This window comes from Chrysochloris asiatica, unplaced genomic scaffold (genome assembly GCF_000296735.1).
Source record: "Chrysochloris asiatica unplaced genomic scaffold, ChrAsi1.0 scaffold00040, whole genome shotgun sequence".
Classification (NCBI taxonomy): Eukaryota; Metazoa; Chordata; class Mammalia; order Afrosoricida; family Chrysochloridae; genus Chrysochloris; species Chrysochloris asiatica.
The window spans coordinates 14,176,149-14,196,963 of record NW_006408558.1 but is presented as its reverse complement, the minus strand read 5'-3'; the positions used below and the strand labels follow the sequence as shown (position 1 = coordinate 14,196,963).

At 47.2% G+C, this 20,815-nt stretch overlaps 1 protein-coding gene across 1 annotated transcript in view; it reads right to left on the bottom strand.

Moving 5' to 3' along the window:
- The window catches only part of SHANK2 (SH3 and multiple ankyrin repeat domains 2), a 604,092-nt gene extending 588,136 nt beyond the window's left edge, over nt 1-15,956 (bottom strand). The window contains exon 1 of the mRNA XM_006860817.1: nt 15,750-15,956. Coding sequence (XP_006860879.1) covers nt 15,750-15,956 — 207 coding nt within the window. The remainder of the gene's footprint in view (nt 1-15,749) is intronic.
- Nucleotides 15,957-20,815: the final 4,859 nt, after the last annotated feature.

Below are 20,815 nucleotides of genomic sequence, written 5' to 3'. Positions count from 1 at the left end.
GCATATGAGGTGATTGAAAATACCATGGCTTGGGTCAGGTGCACCTTAGTCCTCAAGCTGACATCTTTGCTCTTCAACACTTTCAAAAGGTCTTGTGCAGCAGATTCAAACTGATGCTGAAGAAAATGAAAACAAGTCCACAAGAGCCAAAATATGACCTTGAATCTATCCCACCTGAATTTAGAGATCATCTGAAGAACAGATCTGATACATTCAACACTAAAGACGGAAGACCAGAAGAGTTGTGGGATGAGGTCAAGGGTCACTATGAGTGCGAATTAATCCAAAGGCAGTGAATTTGGTTTGTTTAGGGTTGAATGGTCACATGTCTGAGACAAAGGAATCATGGTTTAAAAGTCAGTAGATCGTTGTTGTTGGGTTGGTTCTGACCCATAGCGACCCTGTCTAGGGTTTCTGAAGAACACCTGGTTGGGTTGAACTGCCGACCTTGCGGTGCTTATCCTACAGTGCCACACCAGAACTGCAACCCTGGTGTTGGTGTTGTTGTTAAGTGCCATTAAGTTGGTTCCGAATCACAGTGACCCTGTGTAGGGTTTCCCAGGAGCAGCTGGTGGGTTTGAACCACCAACCTTGCAGCTAGCAATCCAGCACTTATCCTACAGTGCCACTCCAGAACTACAACCCTGCCTATGTTGTTGTTGTTATTGTTAAGTGCCACCAAGTCAATTCTCACTCATAGTGATCCTGTGTAGGCTTTCTGAGGTGCAGATGGTGGGTTTGAACCACCGACCTTGTGGTCAGCAGTCCAGCGTCACACCGGAAGTCCAGAAGTCAGTAAAATGAAATGGGAGAAAAATGAAGTGAGCAACGGGCAAAGGAGTTGGATGAGAATGAAACAGTCCTGAAGGCAAACATGAAGCCCTTAATGTATACCTGACGGTCCTGTAGAGTCAGCTTGGTAAATCCATCGTCTCCTCTGTGGCCTCATGGAGTAGGGAGCATTAGAAACAGCCCCCAAACTTCAGGAATGTTCCAGCTGCAAGAAGCAACACTGGCGCTAAGAGGCCTCTGAAAACCACGCTAATGAGTTTCAACTTGATCCCAAGTGCACTTGGAGAGAGCGAGGAGTCAAAACAATTACCCTGGAGGAAGCGGGGGCATCACCAAGTGGACTGGAGAGGAAGAAACAACACAGATGTCTGCTAGTCTCAGACAGCGGCTGATGCTGCTCTGAAGGTGACCAGCAGGGCTGTGCCCTGTCCACCCAAAAGGAGGATTGCGAGGAAAAGGGTCACAAGAACAAAGGGAGTAGATCGAGATGAGCTTGGGGGTGCCATGAGATGCCCACCATGGCGCACAGGTGCTGGGAAGAGACTCACACTTGGATTCGATGCAGGAAATTAAACACTGATATCTGGGGTTCTGGCTTTGACATCTTAGCAGCCTGGGACACCGGCTGAGAAGGGGGTCTCCGCTCTTTGTCCACGTGGCCTTTTAGCCACAATACTCTCACCACAACAGAGAGTATACAAAATTTTTCTATGGCATGTGTAGTAATCCCAGAAGAAAGTCCTTTCCCAAACATCATTCTGTCAAAGAGATTTCAGTGGATGTGAACGTTATGCTTTAGTGAAAGAGCTCGCCAAGTTAGCTGTGTTGGGACACAGAGACCCTGGTGAGCCAGCCGACTGCTCGTAATATAAAACACGGATGTACTAGCTAGCACAGGAAGGTGCAGAATAGAATCCTTACAAAAGCTCCAATTAAATCGTCTCTCAGACAGAAACGACACCTATGGAAATACACATGCCAGGTGAGACGACAAGTAACTAAGAGCACCTGGCTCTCCAGGCACTTTTGTCGGAGAGCCCAACCAGAGACTTCTGTTTAGCTTTAAACAATTTACTCATCACTGACTTTGTGATGGAAATTGAAGAGGGTAAGAGCCTCACCGTATCACTGAGAACTCAGAGGCAGAGGCAAATTCAAAGGCTCCCTTTACCCTTAGTAACCAATGAGTAAAATCACCGAGACATCCAGACGCTGAGTCTTCTGTCCCCCAGCAGGGCCCACCATGTGCATTCTGCAAAGGACACAGCAGAGTCACTCCGAACAGATGGAAAACAGGCATGGATGAATGAATTAGTGGGTGAGTGTGAGGGTGGATGAGTGGATGAATGAATGAGAGGGTGTGTGGATGGATGGGTAGATGGGTGGGTGGGTGGATGGATGAATGGATGGGTAGATGGATGAATAAGTGGGTAGATGGATGGATAGATAGATCAATGGATTGGTAGATGGGTGGGTGGGTAGATGGATGGATGGATGGACAGGTAGATGGGTGAGTGGGTGGATGGATGGATAGGTAGATGAGTAGGTGGGTGGGTGGATAGGTAGATGGGCGGGTTGGTTAGATAGGTGGGTGCAGGGATGCATGGATGGGCAGATATGTGGATGAGTAGGTGGATAGATGGATGGAGACATGAAGAAGGAAGGAAGGAAGAAATGAAAGCTGGATGATGGAATGGGTGGATGGGTGGATGGAAAGAATGACAGAGGAATGGATGGAAGGGTGGATTAAATGGCTAGACAGTAGCATGGACGAAGTGTGGATGGACAGAAGCAAGGATGGATGGTTGGATAGGTAATATGAATGGAATTCAGAGTACTAAACCTCTTTAAAGTGTTCACAAGCAAAGATGTCACTCTGAAGATTAAGGAGTATTTTCAGTTGTCTCAAATGCATGTGAAAGTGGAACAGTGAATAAGGAAGACCAATGAAGAATTCATATCTTTGAATTACGGTGTTGGCAAATAATATTGAATATACTGTGGACAGCCAGAAGGATGAGCAAATCTGTGTTGGAAGAAGTGCAGCCAGGATGGTAAGACTTCATCTCAAGTATTTTGGATGTGTCAACAGGAGGGACAAGTCCCTGGAGAAGGACATCCTGCTTGGTAAAGTGGAGGGCAGGAAAAAAATAGAAAGAGCCCCAATGAGACAGATTGGCCCAGTGACTATAACACACCAACAACTGGGAGGCTGAGGCAGGAGTGGGCAGTGTTTTGGTCTGTTGTGCACAGGGTCCCTGTGAATCAGAATTGCTTTAATGGTGCCTAACAACAGCATATACAGGGAGCTTCAAAAAGTTGGTAGAAAAAGTCCACAATTGTTCAGTTCCATTTTTCAATGAGCTTTCAAAAGGCCCTGTATGTGTGTGTGTGCAGGATCACTCTGAGTTAGAACTGACTTGATGGCACTTAATGACAACAACATATGTGTATTGTCTTCAATACAATTATATAGTGTGGGTTTCTTTGTATTAAAGAGAATGTATATATATACATACATGTGAGTGTTAAAGTCTGTGAATGAGTGTGTCTGTGTGTGTGAATGTGTCTGTAATTCTGTGGCTGTGAATCCGTGTATGAATGTGTCTACATGTGTGTGTGATTGTGTGTGCACACATCTGAGAAAGACCCAAAGAGAAAGAGAAAGGCTGAGTGAATGGGCATCCATTGTCTTTGAGGAGGTCAGGAAGGCCGCTGAAATGCTTTTTTCTAAATGAAATAACAAACTGCAAGGCCCATCTAGTTAATAAATGGGAGTATTGATTAAAGCAAAAAGGTAGAGACTCGCTTCCCCAGAGCGTCTGCCAGGACGTGGGTGAGGCCCAGGAACCTCCATTAAGCTGTCCCTGGGGCCCGAGGCATTGAAACATGGGCGGTCACGTTGGCAGAGTGACTTGGTGACAGCCCCCGGTGGACGCTGGGCATGACGTTCAGTGGGGACTACACTGTGAGTCTCTGTCCTTCACAGATGGAGGCCAGTACAAAGACCGTGTCCACTGGCCGTGACACACAACACTCTGGGAAGACCAATTGAGGGGCTTTTTTCAGCACTGACTCCCACATGACCCCTGGTACATCTGGAAGTGTTCAGAGGTGGGAGGGTAGGAGCCCTCCACACCTCAGGAGCCCCCTGGACATTCCCTGGACTCTGTTCATGCAGGCTCCCTGCATCCACATACGGTCTTAGGCAAACCGTCAAACCTCCAGAATGTCTCACTGAAGGGATTTGAGCCAGTTCCAGCTGGTGTGTGAGACCCGGGTTCGCTGTCAGTCAGCCAGGAGAGGAGGCGAGATGGCCGGGAGTCCACTCTGCAGCTCCCAGCTCGGTTCCTTGGACGCGCTCCAGCAGAGAGTCACGCAAAGACTCAAACAGATGAGATTCTGGACTCAGCTTCCAGGAACTGATTGGTATTGAACACAGTGAAGAGAGGTGGTCTTCAGAAGGTTCCAGAAACTTTGTAGTCACCAAACCAAAAAAGGTCTGGCTCTCAGGTTCCAGGTGGACACGGGTTTGTGGGGACAGGGCCACCCCACAGGCCTGCTGCCGCCCGCACTGGCCCACAGCCTCACCTCTCTCCACGACCTGGTATGTACCCATTGGGTCTGGGATCTAAAAGCCAGGAGTACTTTTCCAGTCCTCTATACCCCTGGTGTGTGGCACTGGAGGATAAGCACTAGTCTGTTAACTGCAAGGTTGGCGGTTCAAACCCAACAGCCGCTCCCTGGAAATTCCATACTCTGTTAGTCGGACACAGCTCAGTGATACTCAAGAACAATCGCACATACCCACCTTAATGCCCATAAGATATATGGACTCTTGGTGTGGTGGTGTAGGATTAGCACAGGACCGCAAACCACAAGGTTGGCAGTTCAAGCCCACCAGCTGCTCTTTGGAAACCCTATACAGGGTTGCTATGAGTCGGAACCGACTTGACAGCACTTAACAATAACACCCCTTTAGCCAAAGTGTATCAATAAAAAATAACTGGAAAGATTTAAACTTTGTGAATAAGAGGCCCTCATGGATCAGTGGTTAAGCACTTAGCTGCTACACAAAAGGTTGGTGGTTCAAATCCACCAGCTGCTCCAAGGGAGAAAGATGAGGCAGTCGGCTTCCAGAGATGGCAGCCTGGGAAATCCTACGGGGGTGGTTCTACTTGGTCCTAGGGGCCCCGCTAGGAGTCAGGACAGACAGGACAGCAGTGGACCTTATGGGGCGGTCCCCTTCAGTCACATCAGGTCAGACTAGGACAAGGACTGTGCCCTAAGATTTAACTCTAAAATGGACTCAGCACGATATAGCAACAGCAACAATCCTTAAGACCCTGCAACCTAGGGATGGATTCACCTAGGGTCCTGGGTGGGTGATAAGGTGAGCAGGGGCACTGTTACTACTGAGGAGCTCACAGTGAGAAATGCAGCACCCAGGTTAGAAGAGGTAAACAAAGTCAACCAAACTCTCCTTCATCCGCACACAGCCAAATGACCAACATAATAAAAGCCACCCAAAAAAGGATCTTGAGTAGAAAATGTGCACAATCTAACTTCAGAAAAATCCACCTCAAAGACCCAGAGAGAGCTGAAAGCGCTGAGGAGAGGGTGCCACCACCTTCGGTCTCATTTTCCAGAACAGAAACTCAGATGTTTCTCATCAACAACCTTGACGTCGGGCAGACGTAAACTCGGGGCATCCTCCTCGAGTAGGGATAAGGGGTCCAAGTGAGACAAAATGAGATGCTGGGGCTCGTGGTCCAACAGACACCCTCCTGCCAGGCGCCTTGCTGAATTAAGGGTAGGAACATCTCTCCATGAGATTGAAACGTGGTCCCTGGTCCCTTATACAGCATGTCAGATGAGCTCACAGGAATCAACAAGGATCAGGTCTCTAGCAACACTGGACACTCCCACCCCTGGGTCTCTGCATCTAAAAGGTAAAAGACCACCCAGAGGAATGCACAATAGAGCCCAGGAAAATTCCCTCAGGCACAGAACAGACGCAGGACCAAGCCACTCAAGGACAAAAAGCCTGAACGTGATGGGAAGAAACTGCGTGGGCAGAATGAAGATGTCTCAGAAGACCAAAGGACCAGAAGGAAGAAAGATTGTGCAAATGAGCCCGTGTCTCTGGGTTGGAAGAAAAGACACCCCAATTAAAAGAGGATCAACCAGAGGTGCTTTATGCCAGAGTGGGGAATAAGAAAACACAGCACAAACACACCGACAGCTCAAAAGAATCATTTTTAAAGAGATTGTAGACCTTCAGAAAGTAAGTGGGAAGAAACTGCTAGGAACCAACAGTAAATACAATTAACCAAGAACGAGAGGCTTAAGAAGATTCAGTAGGAAATGCTCACGTGATTAAAACAGTTAGAAAAGGGCTTCTAGGCTTGGAGAAGGAAACGCCTAAAATTGTCTCTGAAAATAGAGAACCCAACGGAAGTACAGAGAATAGAGAATGATCAACTCTTAACGCTCTACCCAGTCTAGAATATAAAGTTGATTCTTTAGGAATCCCAGGAAGAAACTCAAGACACCTACAAGATGGGAAAACTCAATCAGGTAGCCTCGGCTGTGCCCAAAACAATGTTCAGGGCAAGCAGGTACTTGGGTGCCCCCCTGTAAGCTCTGAGGGGGTATTGTGACCCCAAAATATCATGGAAAGTAAACTCCATTCAAAACTCAGGGACCGCATGACCATGTGTAGACATACATTCATGGAGAACTAGCTATCCCCAGGAATCCTTCAGAGAGCCCCCCGATAACACTCTTCATACAACCAAGAGTTAGAAAGGGCACAGAATGAAGAAGGAGAGGGAGAAAGACACACAGAAGGGGAGACCGACATGTATACCCGATGCCAACGGATCCAAGCCAAGGCGAAGCGCCAAGCCCACAGGAACCAAGAGCGGGAGGGAAAGAGGAAGTTTGTGTGCATCACTGCGTGTGTGCATAGATATGGCCGTGCGAACATGTGTCTATGTGTGTGTATGACATGGCTGTGCGTGTGGTTGTGCATACGGTGTGTATGTGTGTTTGTGTGAGTATGTGTGTATTTGTGGGGGTGTGCACATGTGATTGTGTCTGCAGAGTGTGTTGTGTGCGTACATGGTGTGAATGTATGTGTCTTGTCTATATGTGAGTGTGCATGGGTGTGTGCTGTGTTTGTATGTATGCCTGGTGTGAATGGGTTTGTGTGTATCTGTGTGCTATATGTGTGAATGTGTGTATATGTGTACATGTGTGTGTGTGTGCCGCATGTGATTGTGTCTGCAGAGTGTGTTGTGTGCGTACATGGTGTGAATGTATGTGTCTTGTCTATATGTGAGTGTGCATGGGTGTGCATGGGTGTGTGCTGTGTTTGTATGTATGCCTGGTGTGAATGGGTTTGTGTGTATCTGTGTGCTATATGTGTGAATGTGTGTATATGTATACATGTGTGTGTGTGTGCCGTGGGTATGCATCCACGTGTGTGTGTATGTGCATGTCTGTGGGTTTGTGTGTGGTGACTGAGCACACATGTGTGTATATGTATCTTTTATATGTGTGAGTGATTGTGTTTGAATGTGTGTATGTGTGTGACATATGAATATGTATCTACACATGTGGGGTACATGCGTCTGTGTGCCTAGGTCTGTGGGTTTATGTGGTGTGCGAGCACATATGTGTATATGCATGTGTGTCTTCTCTGTGTGTGTGATCGTGAATGTGTGTGCATGTTATATGTGTGTGTGTGGCATGTGAGTATGTATCTATGTGTGTGGTACATGTGTGTGCATATGTCTGTGGGTTTGTGTGGTGTGTGTACATGTGTGTATCTATGTGTGTCTTCTATATGTTTGTGTGTGGTCGTGAGTGTGTGTGTTTATGTGTGTGTGTGATGTGTGGGTATGTATCTATCTGTGGTATGTGTATTTGTGTGCGTATGTCTGTGGGTTTGTGTGTGGTGTGCGAGTACATATGTGTGTGTGTGTTTGCATGTGTGGCATGTGTGCTTGTGTGAACATGGATATGCATCATAACTATAACAAACTAGTTCTTTGCTGGCCTTCATCTTGGGGCTCACAGCTCAATAGTGCTGCAATATGGCCTCAGGGGTGAACACCCCTAAAGCCCCCTCCCCTCTTCATCTCTAGCTGATTCTAGGGCTTTGAGGACAGTTGGCGCAGGCACTGGATGGAAGGAGCCTGGGTCCCTGGATGACTGTACGGAGACAAATGTGCCCTTTTCTCCCTGCCTGCCCCTGACAGACAGAGCAGACAGACAGACATGAGTGAGCAACTATGAGTTAGCACTTGAGGTTTGGGGTCTGCTTATCTCAGGAACCCACCAAATTCCCACAAGGGTGAATTAAGGGTAATCCTGCAATGTACCTTGGCACCAAAATGAAAAGCTATGATACAAACGAAGGTGAGCCCACCTCCCAGCACAGCACATCCGCATCCCCCTAAGCCTCACCGGGCAGATTACCTTAGATCCAGTCTTGCTGTGACCTCCTCAAGTTCAGCGCTCCCTTCCCTGTCAGCTTCGCCTTCTACATACACACATGGTTTGAAAGCATAATTCTACTTGTTTATAAATAGTCTGTGTGGTTGGCACCTACATATATGTGTGTGCGTTTCTACCCATACTCCGAGCCACAAAGCTAGAGTCACATCCACCAGCCGTGAACAGCAAGCATTGTCAATCTTTGGCGCTATTTGGAATTCTTTCCAGTGATCCAGTGGTGCTTTTATAACCCAGTGGATTCCCACTCACATGACCCTACAGGACAGCGTCACGTGTTACCTAGGAGTCCCGGATGTAAATCTTTCCACAAGCAGACGGTGGGTGGGTTTGAATCACTAAACTTTCTATTAGCGCCTGCGTGCTTAATCATTGTATCACTTGGTGGTGGTTATGTGCTGTGGAGTCGGTTCTGACTCACAGTGACCCTGTATAGGGTTGCCAAGGCTGTAAATCTTTACGGGAGTAGAAAGTCTCATCTTTCTCCTGTGGAACAGCTGGTAGTTTTGAACTGCCAACCTTAACGTTCATAGCCTGATTCTTAACCACTACGCTACCAGAGCTCTTTGTTGTATCATTAGATCTCCTTATAAACTTTATACACGCTCAAAACCAAGCTCCTTACGATCAAGTGCACTCCAGCTCACAGCGAACCCTCAGGACAAAGCAGAACTGACTCAGGGCATCTCCAAAACTGTAAATCTTCCTGGAAGCAGAAAGCCTCATCCAGGGAGCGGCTGACGGGTTTGAAACTCCAGCATTTAACTCCACCAAGCCACTAAGGGATATTAAATGACATCTAAGCTACCACCTAACACATCCATCTTCCTGAAAAGTGACATTTGTGCTCTCAGGGTGGCCCCAGCACCAGCAGGACATTGGGGTTTATTCTGGGTCTGAGTTCATGATGAACCTGCCTCCAGAAGGTGGACCCATAAGACCCATTGTTTGTAGAAGACAGGTGTTGGCCATACAGCATCCTTCAGCCTCGTGGACACCGCTCCTGGATAGAGAGTGGGTCCCGGGGGAGCAGTAACCACTTGTGAGTGCTGCCCAAAAGCTGCCAAGGCACAGTCCTGGCTCGCAAAGAGAACAGAGACTCGTTCATACTCAAGTCCTTGCTAGCATCCCACCATCACAGGTGCTGAATCAAAGGCATTCCATCAGACCCTCCAGGGCCAGAGAGGTTAGACCCCGGAGGGAGCACACTGGCATGCGCTCAATTATCAACCAAAATGTTGGTGATTCAAATCCAACCAGGGGTGCCTCGGAGGAAAGGCCTGGTGATCTCCTTATGAAAACTCATCACTGAGAACCCTGTGAAGTGCAGTTCTACTCTGACCACACGGGGGCGCCATGATGGAATCTACTTATGAAAACTCATCACTGAGAACCCTGTGAGCACAGTTCTACCCTGATCACACGGGGGCACCATGATGGAATCTACTTATGAAACATCATCACCCACTGAGACCTCTGTGGAGCACAGTTCTCCTCTGACACACACAGGGCACCATGACGGAATCTACTTATGAAAAATCATTCACTGAGAACTCTATGAGCACAGTTCTACTCTGACACACACGGGGACACCATGAGTGGAATCTACTTATGAAAAATCATCCACTGAGAACCCTGTGAGCACAGTTCTACTCTGACACACACGGGGACACCATGAGTGGGATCTACTTATGAAACATCATCCACTGAGAACTGTGAAGTGCAGTTCTCCTCTGACCACACAGGGGAGCCATGATGGAATCTACTTATGAAACACCATCCACTGAAAACCCTGTGGGACAACTGCTCCTGTCCACCCCCACCCCTACCGAGCTCCCCAGAAGAACACTTGTGAAGTGCCGTGCTGTTTGACATGGGGTGCATGTGTCTCCCCAACAGGAATGTTCAAATCCTAACTCCTGGGAAACCGGATCTTTGCAACCGTAATTAGGATGTGGCCATACTGGAATAGGTTGTTAGGTGCCAGTTGGCTCTGTCTCACAGTGACCCTATGGCTCAATCCTCACAACTGTCCCTATGTGTGAGCACAATGTGTCAGACAGTGTGTCAATCCATCGCAGTGGGGGTCTTGCTGACCCTCCACTTTACCAAGCATGATGTCCCTCTCTGGGGACTCGTCCTTCCTGATAACACATCCAAGATACATGAGATGAAGTCTGACCATCCTGGTTTCTAAGGAGAATTTTGGCTGTACTTCTTCCAAGACAGAGGTATCTATTCTTCTGACAGTCTGTGGGATACTCAATATTCTTCACTAACACCATAATTTAAACACACCAATTCCTTGGTCTTCCTTATTCATTGTCCAGCTTTTGAATGTACACCATTTTTTATACTATTTATCACTCATTGCATAATTTTTTTTATAACAAAGTGGTTGGGTTCCCATCTAACGTTGGATGTCGTTGAGACTTGTCTATGACCACAGGAAGCAGAACTCTATCACCCCCACTTTCTTGTTGTTGTTTTTAGGTGCCATCGTGTCAGTATCAACTCACAGTGACCCTATGCACAACAGAACGAAACACTGCCCGGTCCTGGGCCAACCTCACAATTGTTGCCACGCTTGAGCCCATTGATGCTACCACTTGGCCAATCAATCTCGCTGTGGGTCTTCCTATTTTTCTCTGACCTTCCACCTTACCAACATGATATCTTTCTCCAGTGACTGGACCCTCCTGACAATATGTCCGAAGTATGAGAGACCAAGTTTGGCCATCTTGGCCTCCAAGGAGCACTCTGGCTGCACTTCTTCCAACACGCATCTATTGATTCTTTTGGCAGCCCATGGCACTTTCAATATTCTCCTCCAACTCCGTTAACTCAAAAGCATCAATTCTTCTATGGTCTTCCTTATTTACTGTTCAGCTTCCGCATGCATATGAGGTTATTGAAAATACCATGGCTTGGGTCAGGAGCACCTTAGTCCTCAAGCTGACATCTTTGCTCTTCAACACTTTAAAAAGGTCTTATGCAGCAGATTTGCCTAATGCAATACGTCATTTGATTTCTTGACTGCTGCTTCTGTGAATGTTGATGGTTGATACAAAAAAATGAAGTCTTTGACAACTTCAATCTTTTCTCCATTGATAAGAATGTTGTTTATTGGTCCAGTGGTGAGGATTTTTGTTTTCTTTATACTGAGATGCAATCCATACCGAAGGTTGTGCTCTTTGATCTTCATCAGTATTTTAAGTCCTCTTCACTTACAGCAAGCAAGGTTGTATCAGCATAGAGATGATAAAGTAAATGAACGAAATTAAGAGGTAAAAGAGCTGAACAGTAACTGTCAAAGGGCAGCTCAGGAAGACAAAGTCAAATATTATAATGAAATCTGCAAAGACCTGGAGTTAGAAAACACACTCAGCATTTCTCATGCTGAAAGAACTGAAGAAAAAATTCAAGCCTCAGATTGCAGTGTTGAAGAATTCTACTACTGAATGGCATAAGACGCATTAAAGAAGATGGAAGGAAGACAGAGAGTCACTGTACCAAAAAGAAATGGGCCATGTTTAATTCACTTCAAAAGGTTGATCAACAGCCAATGGTACTGAAGGAAGAAGTCCAAGGAGCACTAAAGACATTGGCAAAAAGTAAGGCACCGGGAATCGATGCACTAGAAATAGAAATCTTTCCACACACTGATGCAGCCCTGGAGGCACTCACTCACCTAAGCCAAAAATTTGGAAGAGATTTCATATTTGGAAGAGATTTCATATTTGGCAGAAATTTGGAAGAGATTTCAATCTATTGGAAGAGATTCATATTTGTGCCCATTCCAAAGAGAGGTGACCCAACAGAATGCAGAAATCATTGGACAATATCATTATTATCACATGCAAGTAAAATTTTTGCTGAAAATAATTAAAAAATGTTAGCAACAGTACACTGAGAGGGAGCTTGCCAGAAATCTAAGCCAGATTCAGAAGATGGCGTGGAACGGAGGGATATCACTGCTGACATCAGATGGATGGATCTTGGCTGAAAGCAGAGAATACCAGAATTGTGTTTGCTTGTATTAAATGGTTATGCACAGGCATTCAACTGTGTAGATCATGACATACTATGGAAAATATTGCAAAGAATGGGTAATCCAGAACACTTCATTGTTCTCATGAGGAACCTGTACACAGACCAAGAAGCAGTCGTTCCAACAGAACAGTGAGATACTTTATGGTTTAAAATCAGGAAAAGTGTGTGCCAAGGTGGTATCCTTTGACATATTTAATCTGTATGCCGAGCAAATAACCCAAGAAACTGGATTCTATGAAGAAGGTGCTATCGGGATTGGTGGAAGACTCATTAACAACATGTAATACGCTTGCTAGAAGGGAAGATTTAAAATGCTTACTGATAAAGATCAAAAACTCAGTTTTCAGTATAGCTTCACTTCAATGAAAAGAAATCATAAACCCTCACAACGGGACCAATAAACATCATGACAAATGGAGAAAAGACTGAAGTTGTCAAAGACTTCATTTTGCTTGGATCCACCATCAACACTCGCGGAAGGAGTGATCAAAAACTCAAATGACGTATTGCATTAGACAAATGTGCTGCACAAGACCTTTTAAAGTGTTAAAGAGCAAAGACGTCACTTTGAGGACTGAGGGGCAACTGACCTAAGCCATGGTATTTTCAATCCTTTCAAATGCATGTGAAAGATGAACAATGCATATAAGGAAGACCGTAGAAGATTTGATGCATTTGAGTTCTGGAGTTGGAGGAGAATATGGAAAGTTCCATGGATTGCCAGAATAACAAACCAATGTGTGCTGGAAGAAGTACAGCCAGGGTGTCCCTTAGAAGAGAAGGTGACAAGACTTCATCTCTCCTACTTTGGACATGTTTTCAGCAGGGACCAGTTCCTGGAGAAGGACATCATACTTGGAAATGTATAAGGTCATCAGAAAATGAGGAAGACTCGTAACGAGCTGGATTGGCACAGTGGGCCAACGATGGGCTCAAACAACTGTGACGGTGGCCTAGGACCGGACGGTGCTTGGTGCTGTCGCTCTGAGTCAAAGCCGACTCTATAGCTCCTGACGTAGAGTGACTTGTTGAAGACCATCCATCTAGAAGACGGTGGCATTGGGACCGGACTCCAGGTCCTGCTCAAGTGGGAGAGAGGAACCCCAAAGATTTACAGCTCAAGATCAGACGACCACAGCAACGTCCACCTAGAATAAAGCTCTCGGAGCTCCCGTCTCTTTATCTGCCAGGTCCATCTCTGGAAGCACAACAAGGTCAGTTAGAGACCAGAGGCACAAAGACAGAGTATCAACACTCTCAGCATGAAAATCATTCTGTCTTAACTCTCGTCTGGAGGGACTGTACTCAGACATCCACGAGACCCCTAAATGGAGCCAAACCCACCGCCATTACGTTGGCTCCAACTCTAAGCAATCTGTGGGCAGACTCGAACTGCCTAGCACGGTTTCCAAGCTTCTAAATCTCCATAGGAACAGCCTGCCGCATAATTTTCCCGTGGAGTGGCTGGCGGGTTCAAACTGAAAGCCTTTCTGTGAACAGTCAAGCTTTAATATTCCAGGTCCATCAGGAAGGTGTGACAACCTGCCCACCTCCCCGAGCTCCTTACAGCCTCTTCAAAACCAGGAAAATGCTCTGAACAGGGGACTAACTTCAGAGGTCTCTGGAATGGTCCAAAGACATTTTCACCTGGTAACAATGTAAATACTGACGACATGCCCTCGTCACTGTCCCTGCGCCCCCATCACAACTACCACCAAATGTCATTCTCTAATGATCACTGCCCCCCTTCATCCACTTCTGGCGGGGCTGTAAAGCAGGTGGTTGCCGGGGAAACAGTTAAACACTGTGCAAAGGCTTCAGAGGCCATTTCAGTTTTCCATGAACAATTCTGAAGCTCTCTTTTGTTGTTGTTGTTGTTGTTATTGTTGTTGTTATGTGCCATCAAGTTGGTACCAACTCATAGCGACCCTATGCACAACAGAATGAAACACTGCCTGATCCTGGGCCAATCTCACAATCATTGCTACGTCTGAGCCCATAGATGCTACCACTGGGCCAATCCATCTACATGGGGATCTTCTTTTTTCCAACCCTCCACCTTACCAAACATGATGTCCTTCTCCAGGGACTTGTCCCTCCTGACAATATGTCCGAAGTCTGAGAGATGAAGACTCACCATCCTGGCTCCCAAGGAGCATTCTGGCTGTACTTCTCCCAACACAGATACGTTTGTTCTTCTGGAAGTCCATGGTACTTTCAATATTCTCCTCCAACACCATAACTCAAAAGCATCAAATACGTATAGGGACCCCATATAGGGTTTCCAAGGCCGCAAATTTCTATAGGAGAAAGTCTCATCTTTTCCCAGGAAGCGGCTAGTGGGCTCGAACCACAGACCTTGTGGTTAGCAGCCCAGCATTTATCCCACAGAATCACTACACAATTCTGATCCTAGGTTTGTTCTCAAGGAACTCACACAAGGCTGCAAACATACGTCCACTGGCACACCAACACACGGTGGATGAACACAATGTGGTAGGTCCACACAATGGTGTGTTTCTCAGCCAGGAAGAGGAAAAGTGAGGTTTTGACACATGCCACACCCTGGGTGAGTCTCAAACTCGTCATTCTGAGTGAAAGAAGTCAGACTCAACAGGACAAGTATTAAGGGATCCAACTGATAAGAACAAGGAGCTCTGATAGCGTAGTGGTTACGAATCGGGCTGCGAACCACAAGGTTAGCTGTTCAAAACTACCAGCTGCTCCGTGGGAGAAAGATGAGGCTTTCTGCTCGCGTAAAGATTTACAGCCTCAGATACCCTGTACAGGGTCACTAAGAGTCGGAACTGACTCCACGGCACATGACAACAGCAACTGATAAGAACAGGTAGATGCATAGAGACCAAATCTGATGAGCGGTTAGTGGGTCTGTAAGAGGGGAAATGGGACGTACCACTGATGGGCCACTGGATTTATGAGAAGGTGATCACAATGTTCGGAAACAGTGCTGGCGTTGGAACATCATGGGGACGTAATGAAGGCCACCGAGTGGTACAGGAAAGTGGTTGAGATGGCAAATTTTGTAATGTATATCTCACCAGAATAACAAGGTATTTTTGAAGAAGGAAAAGAGAAAGATCAGAGTTCCGTTTTCAACATCGCTAATCTCAAAACGCTGTCACAAGAATTACATAAAATTAATTAAACACAGCAAGTGGTTCGTGATTGGTAATTTACAAAAACACACAGAAGTCTGGTTACAAGATGTAAACTGTCCCATGATAGAACGAGAGCTCAGGAACCTATGAAGAGTGGACACTCAGCGTGCATGGCCAGCGGGTCCAGGGTGGGTGGCAGGCATGCTCTTGCGCTCCAGCCACAGTAGAGGGGTGGGGCAGGCAGGAGAAGAGAGGGCTCACCGTCTGCTGCAGGTCCTGGATAATGATCCGGAGCACCAGCGTGTTGCCCAGGCTCTCCTCCGTCCGGGAGCTGCCCGGCTTGGCTGCTGTGGCCCGGATGGTGTCGTAGATTGTCTCTTCTTTGGAACTGTCCGACTCGGAGCCCGCTGAGTAGTCAGAGAAACTCTGAGCCATCTCATCATCGCTGGACGTGGGACTGCGAGACATGGCTGCTGGATCTTGCGGGCCGTTGTTGTTTCTAGAGGGAAGGGAAGAAGGAGACAAGGACGTTAAAGGAGTGAGTTCTGAAAGCCTGCAGGCTCGGTTTCACGGTCTAGCGTTTGTTGCAGTGACTGCCGAATTGCATGGAGCACTTTAAAGTTCTCTAACGAAGGGGGCATGGGGGTGCTGTGAGTTGCTAAATGCAAGGTCAGCGGTTCTAATCCACCAGCCGCACCTCATGAGAAAGATGAGGCTGTCAAGTCCCGCGCAGATTTATAGTCTCAGAAACCCTACATAGAGTTGCTATGAGTCGGAATCGAGGTGGGTTTGGTTCGGCGTTGGGCAACAGAAGGATTCTAGCCTTCCATGAGGGAAACCAGGGTTCCACCAGCCCACAGCACAGGCGCAGCCAGCACCCATCTTTCTGTGGAGGCTTGTGTGATGCTGTGATGCCTAATAGGTGAGCTTCCAGACCAAGAGAGAGTAGGAAGAAAGACCTGGATATCAATCAACCATGGAAGTCTAATGATCACAGCAGTTGGATCCACATCTGATCACAGGGGTGGCACAAGGGGTCCTCACAAGTTGGGGGCTGACTCGATGGTGCTTAACAACAGCAAAGATGACCAGGACACCACACTGAGCAGCACCAGGATCCAAGTGGAAGAGGCCCTGTGAGTCAGGAATCCCCAGCTTCACGTCTGCAGCCAGCCCACCTCCTATGTCGATGGCCACAACTTTACAAGGATGAACCAAAGAGCCGCTGGGGCAGTTGGGACCTCCCGAGGGCAGGTGAAAAGGCTTTTGCTTTTCTGTGAGATGAAAGAGCAGCAGGAGAGAGACAAATGTGAGCTTCAGGTCGGGATGGCATGGAGGTCATGTTCTAACAACTCACTCAGCTTCAAACAGCGCGCGGTGATGGGAAGTGTGTAAAAATAGAACAGAAAAGCCTCCGCCAGACACAAAAGGGATCTCACTAGGGCCAAGAGGGAAAAGTCACAAGCAGGCTGAAGCTGGGACACTCTGGGGCCCCCAAGAGGTGGTGGTGGTGGTGGTTGTTAAGCACCTTCAAGTCAGTTCCGACTCATAGGGACCCTGTATAGGGTTTCCAAGGAGTGGCTGGTGAGTTTGAACTGCTAACCTTAAATTTCAAACCGACCTTGCAGTCCAGTACTTTATCTCCCAGCAATTCAACTCCCACATGTTGTTGTTGTTAAGTGCCGTCAAGTCGGTTCCGACCCATAGCGACCCCGTACAGGGGTTTCTGAGGGTGTAAATCTTTACGGGAGTAGAAAGCCTTATCTTTCTCCCGTGGAGCAGCTGGTAGTTTCGAACCGCTGACCTTAAGGTTCGCAGCCCAATTCGTAACCACTACGCTACCAGAGCTCCTTCACATAGTCAAGGGAAATAAAGTCCCCAGCAAGACTTAGGTCACATTGAGGTGGCCACGTCAAACCCTGGGTGGGAGCAAACATCGACAAAGATACGAACATAATTCTGGAACGACGCCACACACAGCTGGGTGACCCCATCAGTGATCACCCACACTTCCGTGGGGAAGGGGTCCAGAGGGGTTGGATAAAACCTGGCTTGAACTGGGAGTACCAGGGAGGAAGTGTTTTGTTAAACCAGCGATTCCACACCTGCAGAAGCTCTATAACGAGACCAAGCCCAAGAGTAGACAGGGATGGGCAACTTGGACATTGGCTACCCAAAGTGGGGGGAATACAAAGGCAAGAAGTGACTGGCTTATAAGCTTTCAAGAGGGAACTTAGATCCAGAGCGCATGGAGGAAGGTAGAATCTCCATTGAGTAGTATCCAATCTGTCTAGGCGGGGCTGATGAAAGCAAATGCGGATGGGTCTCTTGTGATACAATAGTGAATAATTGTTATCAGGACTGATTGTGAGGGTTGGAAATGTAAAGGTAGACGTTTTGTAACAAAGAGGGGAGTAATTAACTTTTCAATCTGGGAGCGGAGATCCCTGGGACCATCAAGGGAGAAGAGCGGAGAGCGGGACCCTACCCAGAGAAGCAGTGATGCCTGAGATGGAGGCAGAGATGATGATGTGGAGAGGTGGAGTGACTTTATACCCAGAGAGGGAGAGGGGCTATGTGCTGACGAATGGGGAGTCAGGCTTGCAGTGTATACCCTTTGGTTGGTTGATGATGCATGAAGGGGATTGTAACCATGGCAATGAAACAATATAGGATAGGATAAATGTAAAACTAATGTTCTCCCATGCAAACTATCACATAATTCACTATAAAACATTAAAAAAAAAAAAGTGTCCAAGTTCATCCAGTGAAGGAGGGTGCACAGATTGTTCTGTACCCTGCCCCCCCCCCCCAAAATGGGGCTATCCTGGGCAAATGGGAATGTATGGTCATCCCAACCATTCAGGGACTGTTTGATTGAGGTCTCTTCCCAAGGACCCCAGAGCTGCGAGAATGAATGAACCAGGGCTACATGTAGACAATCACCAGTACGTAATACTGAGCCAATGGGGAGCAATGTACAAACGCATACAGAAATGCAATCCGCATACAGAAAGCTCAGAAGATGTAGCACCGCTCTGCAGACGGTTTATGGGCACATCCGTCTGGAGGAACGAGACAGAAACATTCAACAGGAAAGATCCACACCAAACTCAGAATTATTATCACTTGAAAGGGACACAACTTGTAATGTTTCCTTAAAACGATTCAACCCCAAGATGACAAGTTGTCAGACTTTGGTGAAGTTTTATGGTAAATACATTGCTCTGATGTTTTCTTTGCTTCTGTCTCTCTGTATAGGAAGTATCTCACAGTTGGAAAGAAGAAAGGGAAGAAGGGGAGTGAGGCAGAGACTTGGGGAAGGAGAGGAAGACAGGAGGAAGGATGACAAGGAAGAGGGTAAGGGGGGAGGGGAGGAAGGGAGAGAGGGAGAAGGAGGAGCCAAAATGAGCCCCTAACAAAACTCTTTATAACCTTGACTGCTGTTGCTATTGTTAGGTGCTATGGACTTGGTACCGACCCATAGTGACCCTGTGCACAGCAGAACGAAACACTGCCCAGTCCTGGGCCAACCTCACAGTTGTTGCCATACTTGAGCCCATTGATGCTGCCACTTTGTCAATCCATCTTGCTGGGGGCAAAATCAACGTGGCTTTAAAATTCTACTTCTAGTCTGGATAAATTAAAATATATACACCCATTGTATTGATTTTGACTCCCAGGGACCTCTATGTTGTCATTGTTGTTTTAGGTGCTGTGGAGTTGGTTCTGACTCATGGAGACCCTGCATAGGGTTTCTGAGGAACGGCTGGTGGGTTTGAACTGCCAACCTTGCGGTTCAAGCCAATCTTATGTTTGAGTGCTTATCCTACAGTGCTACACCAGCAACCCAATAGGACAGAGTTAGTACCCCATAGGGTTTCCAAGGCTGTATGGAATCTTTATGTCCTGAAGTGGCTCTGTGGGTTAATGTGCTGGACTGCAAGGTCAGGGGTTCAAGCTCACCAGCTGCTCCTCAGAAACCGTATACAGGTCGTTATAGGTCAGAACCAACTCAGCAGCACTTAACAACAACAACAACAATCTTTATGGACTCCTAGTGTGGCGCTGTAAGATCAGCACTGGACTACGAACCACAAGGTCGGCAGTTCAAAGCCATGGGCTGCTCTTCAGAAACCCTATACAGGGTCGCTATGAGTCGGAACCAATTCAGCAGCACTTACCAACAGTCTTCATGGCAGCAGATGCTTACATATTTGTACCACAGAGCCGCTGGTGGGTTTGAGCTGTCAGTGTTTCCAGTTAGCAGTTAAGCACGGTGCCACCAAAGCTTAATACGAAGCCCAATGTTGTCACTTAACTTACTACGTCATCATGACCCCTAAAAATGCATCCACCATGCGCCAATCATAGGATCCCTGGTGTCACAGCGGTTAAGCAGTTGGTTGCTAACCAAGAGGCTGGCAATTCAAACCCACCGTCCACTCCAAAGGAGAAAGATGAGGTCATCTGCTTTCATAAAGATTTATAGCCTTGGAAACCCAATGGGGCAGTCCTACTCCGTCCCGTCTGTTGATAATGAGTCTGAATTACTTGAGGACCCCGATTATACACTGAGGAGCCCACTAGGGTGAGTGTGGATTTTATCACCAGCATGGACTCCTTACTGGGACTGTGTGTGCCTTCAGTCACACTTTACAAAGCACCTGGGCCTTACAGTCCCCTTTCTCCCTTAGAACCCTCAGTTCACTCCCTTAGCTTGTATCCACCGCACACACAGACTCAGGGCTTTCTGAGTCAGGCCCTCGTGACTGCAAGCTTTAGTCTGCCACAAACAGCGCTGTGCCTGGGGACTCACAGCCCATACACAGAAGGAAGGTCATCAAGGTAATGAAACAGTTACGATGTTCAGCTGCTCACGAAAAAGATGGCAGTTCGAGTCCAGAGGTTGGTACCTTGGAAGAAAGTCCGGCAATCTACTCCCCGCAAAACAAACACACACACACACACACACACACACAAATAGCTGTAGAAAAGACAACAGAGTGCAGTTCTACTTTAAAACTTGTGAGGTCTCTGTGAGTCAGAATCGACTCAATGATATCCGGTTATTTGTTTTAGCTGCTCCACACTGCACAGAGCTTGAAAGAGTGGAACTTACCAATTTTTTCTTACAGTGAGAGTGAGCTTTATGTAGTTACTGAAACCTCAGGACCTTAGCCATTGGCATCTGAAAAATCAGAGAACCTAGCCCCCACCAGCACTGGACAGCAGCTGTCCTCCCAGTTGGGGCAGAATTCAGTGCTCTGTCTGCCCCGGACCTGCCAGGAGCCCTGAGGTTGGTTCTGGACCCAGTTCACTTCCCA